This window comes from Sabethes cyaneus, chromosome 3, assembly GCF_943734655.1.
Source record: "Sabethes cyaneus chromosome 3, idSabCyanKW18_F2, whole genome shotgun sequence".
Taxonomy (NCBI): Eukaryota; Metazoa; Arthropoda; class Insecta; order Diptera; family Culicidae; genus Sabethes; species Sabethes cyaneus.
Window position 1 is genome coordinate 100476458 of NC_071355.1, and position 14765 is coordinate 100491222.

General features: G+C 38.1%; 1 protein-coding gene across 1 annotated transcript; it reads left to right on the plus strand.

Moving 5' to 3' along the window:
- Positions 1–4467: 4467 nt before the first annotated feature.
- LOC128742274 (DCN1-like protein) lies at positions 4468–6856 on the plus strand. The gene is made up of 3 exons (XM_053838581.1): positions 4468–4580; positions 4789–5373; positions 5438–6856. Exons 1-3 carry the CDS (start codon positions 4578–4580, stop codon positions 5765–5767), a joined length of 918 nt encoding a protein of 305 aa, XP_053694556.1. The 5' UTR covers positions 4468–4577; the 3' UTR covers positions 5768–6856.
- The last annotated feature ends 7909 nt before the right edge of the window (positions 6857–14765 follow it).

Here is a 14765-nt window from a genome sequence, read left to right on the forward strand (position 1 = left end):
TTGCAGTTCGGCACTTTCGGTACAGCATCGGCACAGTTCGGCTCGTTTCAAGTCGCCTAACATAAAAACGGCTGTGCCGAGTGACCGACCCCTTGGTTAATATATGTTTTATAAGCATTAAGATTGCTAATATACAAAAGTTTGACATTTGGGATGCGGAATTATTTCTAATATACGGTTTTAGATTAATGCTTATGGTTACTTGGGTATCCTTCTTACAAAACGCAACTCCCCAAGCAACCAAAAGTTCGAATTTCACTTAAGGAACAAACTTGAAAGTTCATATTTGGTTCAAATTTAGTTCCGCTGAACTTTCTTGCTGAACAACCAGACACTACATTTGTAAACCGAACTTCATTCTCATTAAAGTACCGTTAATATCTGTAGCAACTTAAAAGTCCAACATGCAGCTTGAAAGTTCAACATACAACTTGAAAGTAACTTAGAGTTCGGATAATGGTGTCTAAGGAAGGTTAACAAGCTTTATGTCTATGGAGGTATAGCTTGCTAAGCAGCTTTACCTGTAATTAACCGAACTTCAAAGTTGCCTTGAGTTCGCTGCATAGAGCGCTAAGCAGCTTTTGAAGAAACTTTGGCAAAAGTTTATAAAACAGCACTTGTAGTTCTATTTTTATACTTTTCCATTTTCTACCTCCGCCTCCTCCTAACTTTTGTAAAGTCGGTTCATGCGATTAAGATAGACCATTTAAAAAAAGTCTAACACCGACCGCTACTGGATTTGAACCCGAGCGTTCCTCGTTGCATGCCTGTCCTGATGCATTGCGCCATCTCTGACGCCGCTAGTGACATGAATTTTGCCGATGAGTTGTTTTTAAGTGTAAGTTCGTTTCGGGGCTGTGCTAAATGAGAAATTAGCACAACGAGTAAAAACGATGCAAATCGCATATTCCAGCAACGGAGCAGTGGTATGCGTCTAAGTTACCGAAAAGAAGTACTCGAGTTCAAATCCCCGAGGTTTATGTTGGTGGTGTGTGGTAAGTTACAATAAATTAATATTTATAAAAAAGCAGTCGATTATTAACCGAAATTAAATACCTTAGTTAATGAGAAATGTCATGAATCTGCAAAACAGGAAGAAGTGGAAAAATATTCCCCCAATCTTTTTTGTTTTGAAAATTATTGGAGTTTCTTTTTAGGCTGAACAGTGTTCTATATAGCGACTTAAGTGAACTTTTTGCGAACTTTCTAGTTCTGTTAGAAATTACTTTGTATTCCCTTCGAAGTTTAAACATCTTTAAACATCATCTATTCATGATCATTTCGTTGGCTGATTAATCCAAAAATCCCAAGGGGTCGGTTACTCAGCACAGCCGTTTTTATGTTAGGCGACTTGAAACAAGCCGAACTGTGCCGATGCTGTACCGAAAGTGCCGAACTGCAAGATTTGTTAAATTCGTTCTAATCTGATAGATCTGGCAACCGTGCGAGATGATTTTGACAACTGGCAGTGCTCCCATTTCATATGAAAATTGAACCGGATGTGTGTAAAGCCCTATAAATGTTATTTTTATAAGGCTTTAGAGATGTGCCCGCTTGATATCTCTGAAGTGCCGGGCATAATGTGCTGAGTGTCCGACCCCTTGAAAAATCCCCTTTTATCGGAACTTTTGGTTACTTGGGTCCTTCCTGTAATCTTTGTTGGGATGCAGAGGTTAACACGGTTCCTAAAACAACATAGATTACACTAACATTCCTTTCCCAATCCCACCTGATTGCAAGGACGTGGCCGGCGCAGTTATTGATCCTTTAAATATCGAGTCATTGAATTTTGCACAGTGAGAATGATCGGTCAATCCCAACCCCATTCATTTGATTCATTGTGCAATTTCACTGGCACTGGCAGTGTGCATCGTCACATTGGCAACGAAAGCCATCAAGCATTGCCATTATAGTTACGCGCGCGCGACGTATCATCGTAACTTCGTATATCAAGATCTATCGAGATTTCGTCCACAAATGAAGATAGAATCAACAAAAGGGCGAATGTCGCGAGCGTAAACAAACCGAGTGAGGGTTGATTTTCCTATGCTGGCCCAGCAAAAATAACTCTCACCCGTTTTGTTTACATTTGCGACATTCGCCCTTTTGTTAATTCTATCTAGAAATGTTGATACCAGTTATATCGATACATTATCGCCCAATGCTTGCCCACTGCTGAGCTCGCCAAATATTGAAGGATGTGCTTTTGTCCAAAGCTGCCATACAAATAGATTAATTTCTATTGTTTAGATATTTGCATCAAGATTGTCATCACCATTCCGTATTTCTTAAATTTTGTTACTATTTACACCAATTTTTATACTTATGATATTCAATGAATTTATATAAAACAGATTTTTGAATGTAAGAGGTTAAAAGAAGTTTTTTATGGTAGTTTTAGTTGCTAAAGCATTAGTAACCGTGAGTAACTTTCTCACGTCCCTTGTGGGACCTGAAAAAATCATTCGCGTGTTGTCTGTATAGTTTGTGGTAGAGTGACTATATACAGAGTGGCGACAATGTCAAAATTGGAATGATAATTATCTGTCAGTGTCATTCCAATCGAGCAGACGACCTATCCAACGCGTATGCAGGAAAGAGAAAGAAAAACCTTGGAAAAACCGCATTGCATACATTTGGGATGACTTGTCGCCACTCTGTATATAGTCACTCTAGTTTGTGGATATCACCCCGTAGGCAGGCAACCATGTTTTCGCTGCCAACATCTCGTGTGTGCGAAAATGAGATACCATGTCAGCACTGCGTTTCACTCAACTGCCAGCAGTCTGATTTGGGCCCGCTGTCAAATTTTGAGCCCCGAACATGCTGTCGCTGACGTTCACTGCAGCTCGATATAGAGATGTCAATGGGGTGGTGGATATATACAAATTACAAACTACAAGACTAATATTGTCAATTGCAAGAAAAATTGTCCAAACAATAAGTGCGCAATCGCTCATAAAAGTGCTATTTTAGCTTAAATCGTCTCGGTCTCTTCGGCGCACTTATTGCTGGGAAGATAACGAAAAAGCACAGAGAACGACATCTCACGTGAGGTGCACCAGTTGCGCAAAATCTACGTTGCCAAACTTTTTATATGTTCTTGTCATATTCAACATATTCAAAATACTACTGTTTTACCTGACTCACTGGGAATATGCGTGTTATTGAAATAAAACGCCACCATGCGTTTTATTCGTTTATAACGCATATGCAGCTAATATCGATAACAAACTGGATATCCAGCTTTTTACGCGCTATAATGGCGGACGCTATAAATTGTGTTCGTAATATTCGAACAATCTTTTTGACAACTCTGCATCCATCAAAACTGGGCACTCTTCTCATGTACGGCAGTGTTGCTCTTTCTTTCGTTTACGCAAAAGAAGGAGAGCAATAGTTTTGTTTACATTTCGCACATTTTTGCTCTCCTTCTTTGGCGTAAACGAAAGAAAGAGCACGGTAGTGTTGCAAGAGAAAAGTGCCAGATTTGATGTATGCAGCGTTGTCAAAAAGAGTGTTCGCATATTACGAACACAATTTATTGCAGATTGCAAGAAAAATCCTCACATCGCGGTTATCTTGACTGTTGAACCAAACCATCAAAAGATCACCGCAAAGCAGATTTCTGCAATTTAATAAATACATGAATACATGAATTTACTAAATCAATTGAAGATAGAATTAACAAAAGGGCGAATGTCGCAAGCGTAAACAAACCGAGTGAGCGTTGATTTTCCTATGCTGGTCCAGCAAAAAATAACTCTCACCCGTTTTGTTTACATTTGCGACATTCGCCCTTTTGTTAATTCTATCTAGAATTGTTTTTCATCAAAACTGTTATTTTGTAGAACTTCAAACCATAAAACCTAAATTTTAATATTTCGTTTATCTCGCGGTTATCTCCTGAGCGCGTTATCACCGCCGCTGCATGTGGATTTTTCATAACCGCCGCAATATAGCGACCATCATTATAGCACAGAGAACAGATTAACAGGCTCGAAGGAAGTAATCGATTTTTTGTGTGTAAAATCTGTCGGTAGCGCCCGCCAGAAATAGTTTACCAAACGCATCAAAAAATATCCATGTACCTTTATCAATATTTCTTTGTGCTGGAGTTACATAGCAGCGAAGGCAGCGACATCAAGATTTAGTTTGCCACTTACTGCTCGAGGGGTGCTCAATTGAAAGATTACTCGTAGATTACATAAAAACCTTTTACACACTTTTTGTCAATTACCTGGTAGTCTGTTCTCTGTGATTATAGCGCGTAAAAAGCTGTATATAAAATTAATCCAGGTGCAGCTGCAAAACCACAATAAATTAGACAGTAATTTTTCGCAATGTACTTAATTGTAATTGCTACTGTTGGTAACCCCTCTTCTAGCAAGAAAGTCGATTTGAGTGAAAATCACGTATATTTTGGTTTAGTTGTTTTTCTATCTAAAAATATTGTTCTATTTAGCACAGGGAGAATTTAGCGGTGTCATATTTTTGATAGATGGGGAATTTCTAAAAATTGTTTTGAAAGGATTTTGAAAATTACTGAATTAAGCAAGCTCTCCTTGGCATAAAACATGGTAAGCTTACATAAACAATTCAAATTAAGGACATGTCCATCTCTTTAATTAGTTAAAGATATCGAATGATGTAAATAGTAGCATTGGTACCTGCATATTTCCAATAGTTTGAAATTTGTTTTGTATATTGGAACTATGTAGGTAAGCTACAGAATGTAGTTGTTTTACTAGATGAGGAAATAATTTTACGTTCTACTGCCGATTTCAGCATAAACTAAAGCTAAATCAAAAGGATAAAGTAAAAAAATTTATATCACTCACACAGACCGGAGAGCAGACCGCAATTTACTGTTTGCAAAATAATGACTGGAAACTGGATCTGTCTTGTGACAATTATTTTCAGAATCCAGATATTTATTACCGTGAGTTAGATCGCAAAAAGATCGAACAGCTTTTTAGCAGATATCGTGATTCCGCCGACCCGAACAAGATAAATTCCGACGGTGTAGTCAAATTTTTAGATGACCTCTATCTCAGTCCGGAATCAAAGTTAGTGCTGATTATCGCATGGCGATTTAAAGCAGAAATTCAATGTGAATTCACCAAGGACGAATTTGTCAACGGATTCAGTGACCTAGGAGTAGACAGCATAGATAAGCTCAAGGCTAAATTACCTCTACTAGAGGTGGAATTAAAGGACCCGATGAAATTTAAGGACTTCTATCAATTCACCTTCAACTATGCCAAGGATCCTGGTCAGAAGGGATTAGACTTAGAGATGGCCATCGCATACTGGAACATAGTTCTTAAGGATAGATTTAAGTTTCTGGAACTTTGGTGCAAATTTTTAGTAGTAAGTTTAATTAAGAAGTATTATTCTTAAAAAATTTTAATTTTCTTATATTTTTCACTCAAAGGAGAATCACAAACGGTCAATTCCAAAGGACACATGGAATCTGCTGTTAGATTTCGCAACATATATCGATGACAGCATGTCGAATTATGATGCAGAAGGAGCCTGGCCTGTACTAATTGACGATTTCGTTGAATGGTGCCAGCAGCAAAATCAGATTAACCATCCATCGGTAATTACTTCTACCAGTTCAGTTGCCAGTAGTGTCTATTTGCCGTCCACGTCTACATCGGCCGTTACTTCACCATCATCGACAGTTCAAAATCCCTACAGTTCCAGTAAAGGTAACCCATACAGTAGCAGCAGTAGCAGTACAGCAAACATGTACTACTAAAACGTTTAGCGCTTTCATTCTAATAGTTACCCTTCTCAACCCTCTGATAAAAGCTGTTTCGGTATGTCTTTTAATGAGAAAAAAAGTTTTCGTCTAGCCCTTTTTCATCTATTCGGTTTGTTGATATTGTAGAATATATTTTCATTTTTATTCTTCAAAGCTAATATGAAAGAAGTGTTTAAGGAATAGATTTCTCGTTATTTGTGGCCACTCAAACCCCTGTTAAATCATTTTGCGCATTTCACGAAAGGTAAAAAGGTTCACATGTAAGGTTCAGGTCTGCATAGTACATTGTTGATACATACTAAATACGAAATATCTTGCAAAAACCCAGTCAAAATAGAAAAACTAGCGTAAATTACTTTCAGTTTGTTTATGAAACCAAATGCTTTAATGGCAAAGCTGATGATACAAGAGCTATTGAAAATCATTGAGTGTTGAAAAAATATATACTACACTTATCAAATATGAAAAGAAATGGAAAATGGTATGATGATAAAAACACTATCTGCGTAATAGAAATAGGAGAAAGTCTTTCTTGGAAATAACAACTAAATTATCACAGTTTTGCGATTTTGTTTTGAATAATATACTCAGATTCAAAAAAAACATTTATTTTCATTATTCATTTCCTTCTAGTAAATATTGTAACTTTTTATTGGAAGCAAATAAAATGTAAATAAACGTACAGATTAACATTTGAATAGATCGTTTGAAATTAGGTATATACCGTGCCAGCACCATATTCTAGCCAGTGCCTAATTCTGGACAGTTGCCAATTTTTCTAAAATATTAACAAAATATTTACAGAATAAGGCACTGTATTGAATATGGTGCTTGCACGGTACATATACCTAATTTAAAATTTGGTGTAGACTAGCAGGCAAAAATAACAATTTAAATTTACACTCAATTCGAGACTCAAACAACAGCGCTGTGATAAAATAGTTGGGTATATCCGCAATGCGCTTGAAACGCTGCTGTCGTTAAAAGTTTTTACTAGGTATTTATAAAGCAAATTAGAAATTCGTTAAAGAGTACAGCACAGGAAGTATATCTGTCTCTTGTTACAAAAAACGAAAGAAAAGAAAACCGCATTTAAAGTTGAAAAACTGTTTTTTCTAAAATTATGGATATATAAAAAGAAAGAATAGATTCAGTTTTCACGTTTAAAGATTAAGTAAAAATGCTAAAATTGCAGTTTTGTTTGTTCGATTAAAAAAACCTGTTTTTTTTTTTTGGGGAAACCGCCCCCCTTCACCCTTCACCCTTCCTTCCTGTGTTGGCCAACTGAAGGGGATGGGGAAACCCCCATCCCCTTCAGTTGGCCAACACAGGAAGGACAAAAACTTTTTTAAATATTTTTAATGGTCTTATTTAGTTTTTTTATCATTTGTCCCTCTTGGAAAAAATGTGGAAAAATTTACATGTATACATCTTGAAAACATTTTACAAGGAATGGTAACTTTATGCTATATGACAAAATGTAACAGACAGATATGCTTCCATAGGCAGTATTGGCTGCTACCATCACAACAATGGGCAGCCATGACATGAACCAGTAACGTCTGTTCCACAAAAAGCCAGACGGTGCTTATGTTTTTGTGAGCTGTGTCATCATATCGATGTATCGTCGTCGTCGTCAGCTTTGTACCGGGGTGGCTCATGCTATTTCAGGCAATTGTCTCCATTCAACTCGAACTTGAGTCACTGGCCCATTTCCAAGGTGTCGCATGTAGCTGGCCATCTGATGGTCGAGCCATCTCGCACGCTCAACCATCAGAACCGGTTGCGACGCGTTCTTGCTCAGTATCTTTACGACATATCTGACCTACCATAGTCTACCGACTTTCGACAAATGTGTGCTGCTAATCTCCATACAGTGCCTGTAGCTGTAAGCTGCATGCGGTGACGTATTTCGAATGGCAAAGTAGGCCCGATATTCTGCTAGAATACACGAACTAAGCCACCACTTCCAGTTTGCCGTTGCGAGACCTGTTTACCGACTCAGTAGCAGATGTACCGTAGATGATTCAGGACGAGACCTTCGCAAGTGTTTGCCGGTGACCCGCCGTCGCAAGCCAACGATAATAGATCGACAGGTTAGGAGGAAAAGGGGACATGAATATATTGGTAACGAAAACATAGTAACCAGTTCTGATGGTAACAAGCGCCAGGTCACAACGTCGAAAGCTTCGTTATGTTTCCTAACTAAATAGAAGTATTCGAGTTATTCGCAGTCAAAGATCTTTTTTGTATGATTGCGATTGGAACGATAACCGATAGTCTCTCGAACAGCTACCATAAAGAAGTCAGAAATCTCCGATTTTGTAGTCTTTAATTTTAACTTTAATACTAGTTCCCGAACAACAGTTATCAGGAATCTCGAATCTGTATACATACTTTACTGGTTGATGATTGAAAAATTTCCCTTCCCATCACACAGAACTGTGAATCGGGATCCTTCATCGGATTGCACTCAACACCAAAAGCACACGACGTGATAGATGTCTTGGAACTTGCCAAAAAATCCTTCATTTCTAGCTGGTCTGGTAAATAAACCTTTACCTGGTCTGGTAAATAAATAGACGCTACCGATTCGCTGAACCATCATGACAAACGATTTCGTCCGGGACAACGAGCGAATACTTCCAAAAAATAATTCCGGTTTAACTAGCGGAACCTTCCAATCCGCCCAGAGTGCTTCGTGTCTAGACAGATGTAGATCGCATTTTTAGCAGCCAGTGGAACTTTTAGTGAATTTGATATTTAAATTCTGCAAATGGTGGTTACCAAAACAAACGTTGTAACGAAATCCCCGATCGCTTTGATTGTTCTTCCTGTATATATACGAAACACGTGCTATTTTGAAGTAGGACTACTTCTTTGATTTCTATATTGGGGTGCACTTTAGAAAAACGAAAAGGGAACATGTAACGAAAAGTGGTTATGGTTTGCACGCTTATAACTCAGTCATCCGTCAACAGATTCTAGAGATATTGGTATCAATCGATTGGAAATTTTTCAAAAAATCCATAACAATACAATAGATTCCATGTTTTCCAAACAAACGTTTAATAATTGAGAAAATTTTAGACGGATATTCATTATTTCATTATTTTTATGTTTTTGCCTTCCCACGCCAATGCTTCCCTAGCACAGATGACAGAAATATATACGAAATGAGCTATGGGTTAAGCTGACCTTTGATTGTATTTAATTTACGCTCTATAGAATCCGCTCGAAAATTGTTGAGCTTCAGCGGTTGCTGCTTGCTCGGAATAAGGCATCGAAGACATTCAAATTCACCAAGCAAGACGCCAACAAACCGAAGAAGCCACCGACTCGTCCGTAGTGATGTCCAAAATTTTCAATTATTCGATTACCGATTAATCGGCGAGTGTTGTCTGCACTAATCGATTAATTCAACTATTCGTACTAGTTATATTCGATTAGAAATATTCGAATATTTTTTTTTCATTTATTCGATTAATCGAACGATTATGAACGATTAGCGGGCATTATTCGGGGATTATTCGCATTCATATTATTGTGCTTGGCAAGAAATCTTTTCATTCTCGGAAAGTTCATAGCAAGCTGTCAAAATAATTCAGTATTGAGCGAAGCTGACGAATTTTCGTTAATTGAATATCGATATTTTTCACATATCGATACGTATACTCAGTTGAAAGCATAATCAGCAAAATTGCTCGCATCACGTGATGATCAGCATTTTACATTTATTTTATAACACTCCGTATAACGTGTTAACATTTACAGAGCTGTTGTATTTATTTATATGCATACCGAAATTAACTATATTTCGAAAAAATCTATCGAGATTTCGTCCACAAATGTCGATACCAGTTATATCGATACATTATTGCCCAATGCTGAGCTCGCCAAATATTGAAGGATGTGCTTTTTTCCAGAGGTGCCATACAAATAGATCAATTTCTATTGTTTAGATTATTTGCATCACCATTCCGTACTTCTTAAATTTTGTTACTATTTACACCAATTTTTGTACTTATGATTTATATAAAACAGATTTTTGAATGTAAGAGGCTAAAAGAAGTTTTTTATGGTAGTTTTAGTTGCTAAAGCATCAGTAACAATTGCACATATAAACCAAAAAATATTTGGCCACCTTTCCTTGTTCTCGTTGCGGTGATTGACGATGCGGACTACCGCCGCAACACAACGAAAATTTATGTAAATAACCGCAATATTTCCTTTGAACTATTCGATTAATTCAACTACTCGTGCTGGCAGTATTCGATTAAAAATTATTCGAATATTTTTATAGTTATTCGATTAGTTGAATTAATCGAACGATTAACGGACATCACTACTCGTCCGCCAGCGAACGATATGGTTTTTGCTGCTATCAATACCCAGTAAAATCAATGGATCCTCGCTGCAAGCCGTTAGAAGTAAATCGCCGCTAGCCACAATTGTGACGTTGCAAGGTTGGACACATTCGTGAAAAAGGTTTTGAAATTAGCTGTCGAAAAGCTGGTCCAAAAAAAAGAACAGGCGATTCCGATTCGTTCAAGGTTGATAAAACGGACGAAAACAATTTATCTTTGCTAACTGCTGCAAAGGCGGCTTCGATTAAAGCTGTACTAGTAAATATGCGATGGTACCCCCGAACAAAAATCTACTAAGCCAACGAAAACCGTAGCAAAGGCACCGAAAGCCCCAGAGTCAAAGGAAGTCGTTCCAGCGGAGAAGGTGCCCGAAAAAAACTGCTGCCTAGATGTAAATTTCGTTGATTTGCATTACTAATATCTGGTAGAAAACAATCAGTTCTTTTAAGAACTACTGAATAAAAGTATACGAAGCATTTAAATTGATTTTTCTCACATTTTAAAGTGATGTTGGCAGTTTAGTATGAGCGTTCGAAGTACGAGCCCGTCAGAAATTACATGTTTAAACTGTATCAAAACAAACCTTCCGAAGAATATTTCTGTCTTCTTTTTCCTAGCGCGCTTTGCGGCCTTTCCACTGATTTTCGGTGGCATGAAGACGATGTCGATGCTTCATATTAGGTTGCTGTGCAGAAACTGGTAGCTCTTCATTAAGGAAGCACCGGACACCGATTTTGTTCAAACAATGTACGGTTTCGTTGTACGTTGCACCGCCTTTCTTTCGTGTCTATGATTCTCTGCCCTACGTTGATCCGCCTTTGTTACAACTTGGTGCCGTTTGCTCTGGTATATAATCAGAAGTAAGCCGGCGAACGGCATCATTTTCGCATTGACATCGGTACGGTACAGAGCAGACAGCAGAGAGTTGCGATTATATCTCCCTCACTGGACTCGGCAAACTGGTAAAACGCAGCGCAGCGGCAGCAGCAGCAGCAGCCGATCATTGTTTGGTGTAGAGTGAGCAGAACGCGTTGGTACCGGAGTATCGATCTATTATCTGCTATATTAGAATATTTGGTTACGGGAGCGGAAGAGCTTGAATTAATGGAAAATGCTCTGTCCGGTAACCATTGTCACCATTGCCCTAAGAGGTGTTGTTTCAAACATTCAAGCCATTCTGCTGGCCGGATTTTCAACCTCATAAATTACCACAACCCGTCCTTTTTAGGACGAACGAATTTGTTAATGAAGAGATGAAAATTTTCTGTATACTAAATTTCTTTAATTAAATTTCCAAATGTCGCTGATTCTTTAAATCATGAAGAATTTCTTCTGAATTGATCTATAAAACGTTAAATACGTGGTGACTCACCATGCGGTCTTCCAACTCATGACGTTGCTTTAATTTTATTTTTGCTAAAAATTTTTGCCTTCCCACGCCAATACTTCCCTAACACGGATGACAGAAATATATAGGAGAAGAGCTATGGATTAAATTCCCTTTGAATCAAAGGGTTCAAAGTTTGATTGTATTTAATTTACGCTCTATAGAATTCGCTCGAAAATCGTTGAGCTTCAGCTGTTCTTCCCCGGAATAAGGCAACGAAGACATCCAAATTCACTAAGCGAGACGCCAATAAAGCGAAGAGTCAACGGATCCTCGTTGCAAGCCGTCTAGAAGTATATCGCCGCCAGCTACAATTGTGACGTTTCAAGGTTGGACACATTCGTGAAAAAGGCTTTGAAGTTAGTTTTCAACAAGAGAAAGCTGGTCCAAACAAAGAACTGGCGCTTCCGGTTCGTTCGCCTACCAAACTTGCTAGCGAGAAGCAAGATTACTAAGTCAATGAAGACCATAGCAAAGGCATCGAAAACTCCAAAGCCAAAAGAAGTTCTAACGGAGAATGCTGTTCGAAAAAAGCTGCTGCCAAGCAGTAAATTTCTTCGATTTGCATTATTAACAGCTGGTAGAAAACAATCAGTTCTTTTAAGAACTACTGAATAATTATATGAAGCAGTTGAATTGTTTTTGCGAACGGCATCATTTTCGCGTTGTTTGGGTTACAAATAATAATGAGAGTTACGATTTTATCTCCCTGTCCGGACGCGGCAAAGGTGGTAAAACTCGGCAGCAGCCGATTATTGTTTGGTGTGGAGTGGAAATTACGCCGACCGTGTTGGATTCAAAACATCGATGTATTTAAAACAAAGCTGCCAGACTGGTGCAGTATTTTGCTTACGAATGATTAAATTGAAACTTTCATTCTTTACTTTACTTGTTTATTATTTAGCTGCGAAAATAGTAAAACTTCTGCGACCTTGCCATTTCCAGCACACCACAGACGACCTTCGTAGCGTAATGGCAAATTGCTGTAAATTACGGCATCACGAAACAAAATACAGATGCCAGCGGTCCAGTGCCAGTCCAGGCAGAATCGTAATCGTGTTCCCAACCTTCCTTAACAAAACAGCAGCGTGTCCATGATGTAGTCGAACGAAACAAATCGTATCACATACACATGTGTTTAAAGCTGCCTAGCGGAACCAGGGATGCCAAATTTTTGCAAAAAATAATCTGCATCTACCCGAAACTGTTCGAAATAATTCCCCAAATCTGCACCAACATGTATCACATGTAAGAACTAAGAACACAATTCTTTAATGCGCAACTTGAGTATCTATCTATGAAATTCATACAAATATCACCGGCTTTAGCATTGGGAGACGAATTGCACTACATTCGTAGTCCTACTTCAAGCCTGCGCCCGTGCCACTAGGCATGGACCCTTGTACTTTTTTAATATTTTTTCTAATACTAAACCATCATCTGCCTAACCTGTGCTTTATTATCATTGGTCGCAAGCGCCAGGCCCTGCAGGGAATCTTTAGGTGCATACATTGTCCTAGGTATAGGGCAACCAACCTATTTTGGACCCCATCAGCAGCTATACATAATTTGGACACTTCCATTTGATTTTGCTGGAAGTGTCCAAATTATGTACAGCTGCTGATGGGGTCCAAAATACGTTAGTTACCCTGCTGAATAGTATACGGGTCATCGCTTAGTTGACTCCCAACCAGCAGCAGCGAGTAAGGACAGCATATACGTAACATTTGTGCAGGTTGAAGTCCGTGCAATATTTTCGGCCGAATATAATAATCGTGTTCCGGTCTTTTGTGATTCGGCCATTAGACATATTATGCCACTTGTTATTTCGGCGTTTTATGTTTCGGCCATTCGTAGATAATCCGTGTTTATCGAAGAACTGCCTCCACTTGTCGATTACCTTGCGCTCATTTGTAATCTGATTCCCGGAGTTCAATATATCGGTTTGTTGCGTTTGTTGTCATTGATTTCTGGGATTTCAAAAGCAGTTTTTATGCTCCAAACAAAGATATGTTAACGAGCCAGATCCGACCAGAAATCGCGCTTCGATCGAAATACATCGTTTGCTATAACACACGTCGATCGGGACTTTTCTGATCGGAACGAGCCCGGTCGGAATGCAGAATCGAGGCGATTTATCATTGTATTCTGTTCTGACGTAAAGAACACAATACAAAATATTCTTGAACATCTTGAACCCAACATATTGAGCCTGGAAAAACCTGGTATTGTCAAGGAATTTAAAATGTCCTTGAAAACCCCGACAAACGTCATATTGCCACAATTTAAACTGTGTTGTACATAAATCGTGAATCTCGGATGACCTTTATCACAATCTCGAGTTTTGTAAGTTTCTGAGGAGTTCATGGGTGTTTTAATATACAAATTTTCCTCAAAGTAAAGTAGAAAACAACTCCCCCATTGCTTAGCCTGATCAATCTGATATAGTCCTACGTCACCCTTTCGTACAACCCTTAGGGCTGTATACCTTGTAGTTTTTCTGAAAAAACCATGTTTCGATATAAGACAACTTTTAGAAATTATAAATTGTCTTATATCGAGTTATCCCTGTACCGACTTTAGTAAGGCATTTGATAGAGTTGATACCCCTCTTTTACTTTTTAAATTATCTAAGATGGGCTTCAATCATAAACTATTAAAATGGGTTCAATCATACTTTTGTCAAAATTTGAAGGATGCTTATTATCAGTAGTGAATGTTACATCCGGTGTACCACACCGTTGTTTGTTAACGATGTAGAATATATTTTAAATCGTCTTAATGTTTTAATTTACGCAGACGATATGAAACTGTTTTTAGAAACATGTAAAGCATCGAATCTTGAACTATTTCAATGAGGAATCGACTGGATGAGGATGAGGATCGATTCAAAACTGGAATCTGATTGTCAACCCAGATAACACAAAATCGTAATAGAAAGTTCATAATAAATCGTTTTCATGTCAATTTCACATTGGAATTGTATAATAATTAGAGTATGTCAAATCGAAGTGAACAACAAGTTGTTTTGCAGTCGTGCGTGCCTTCATATACAATTCATGACTGTGAATTATAAAGCAGGATAGACAGTTGCAATATTTGATTATATCTTAATCATATATTCAGGAGTATTTAGTTGCGTGTTATAAAAACTACGCAAAAAAGAATTACAAATAATTGTCAAAGCTTTCGCACGTATATCGCCTCCACTTTGGTACATATATGTTCTTATATGGCG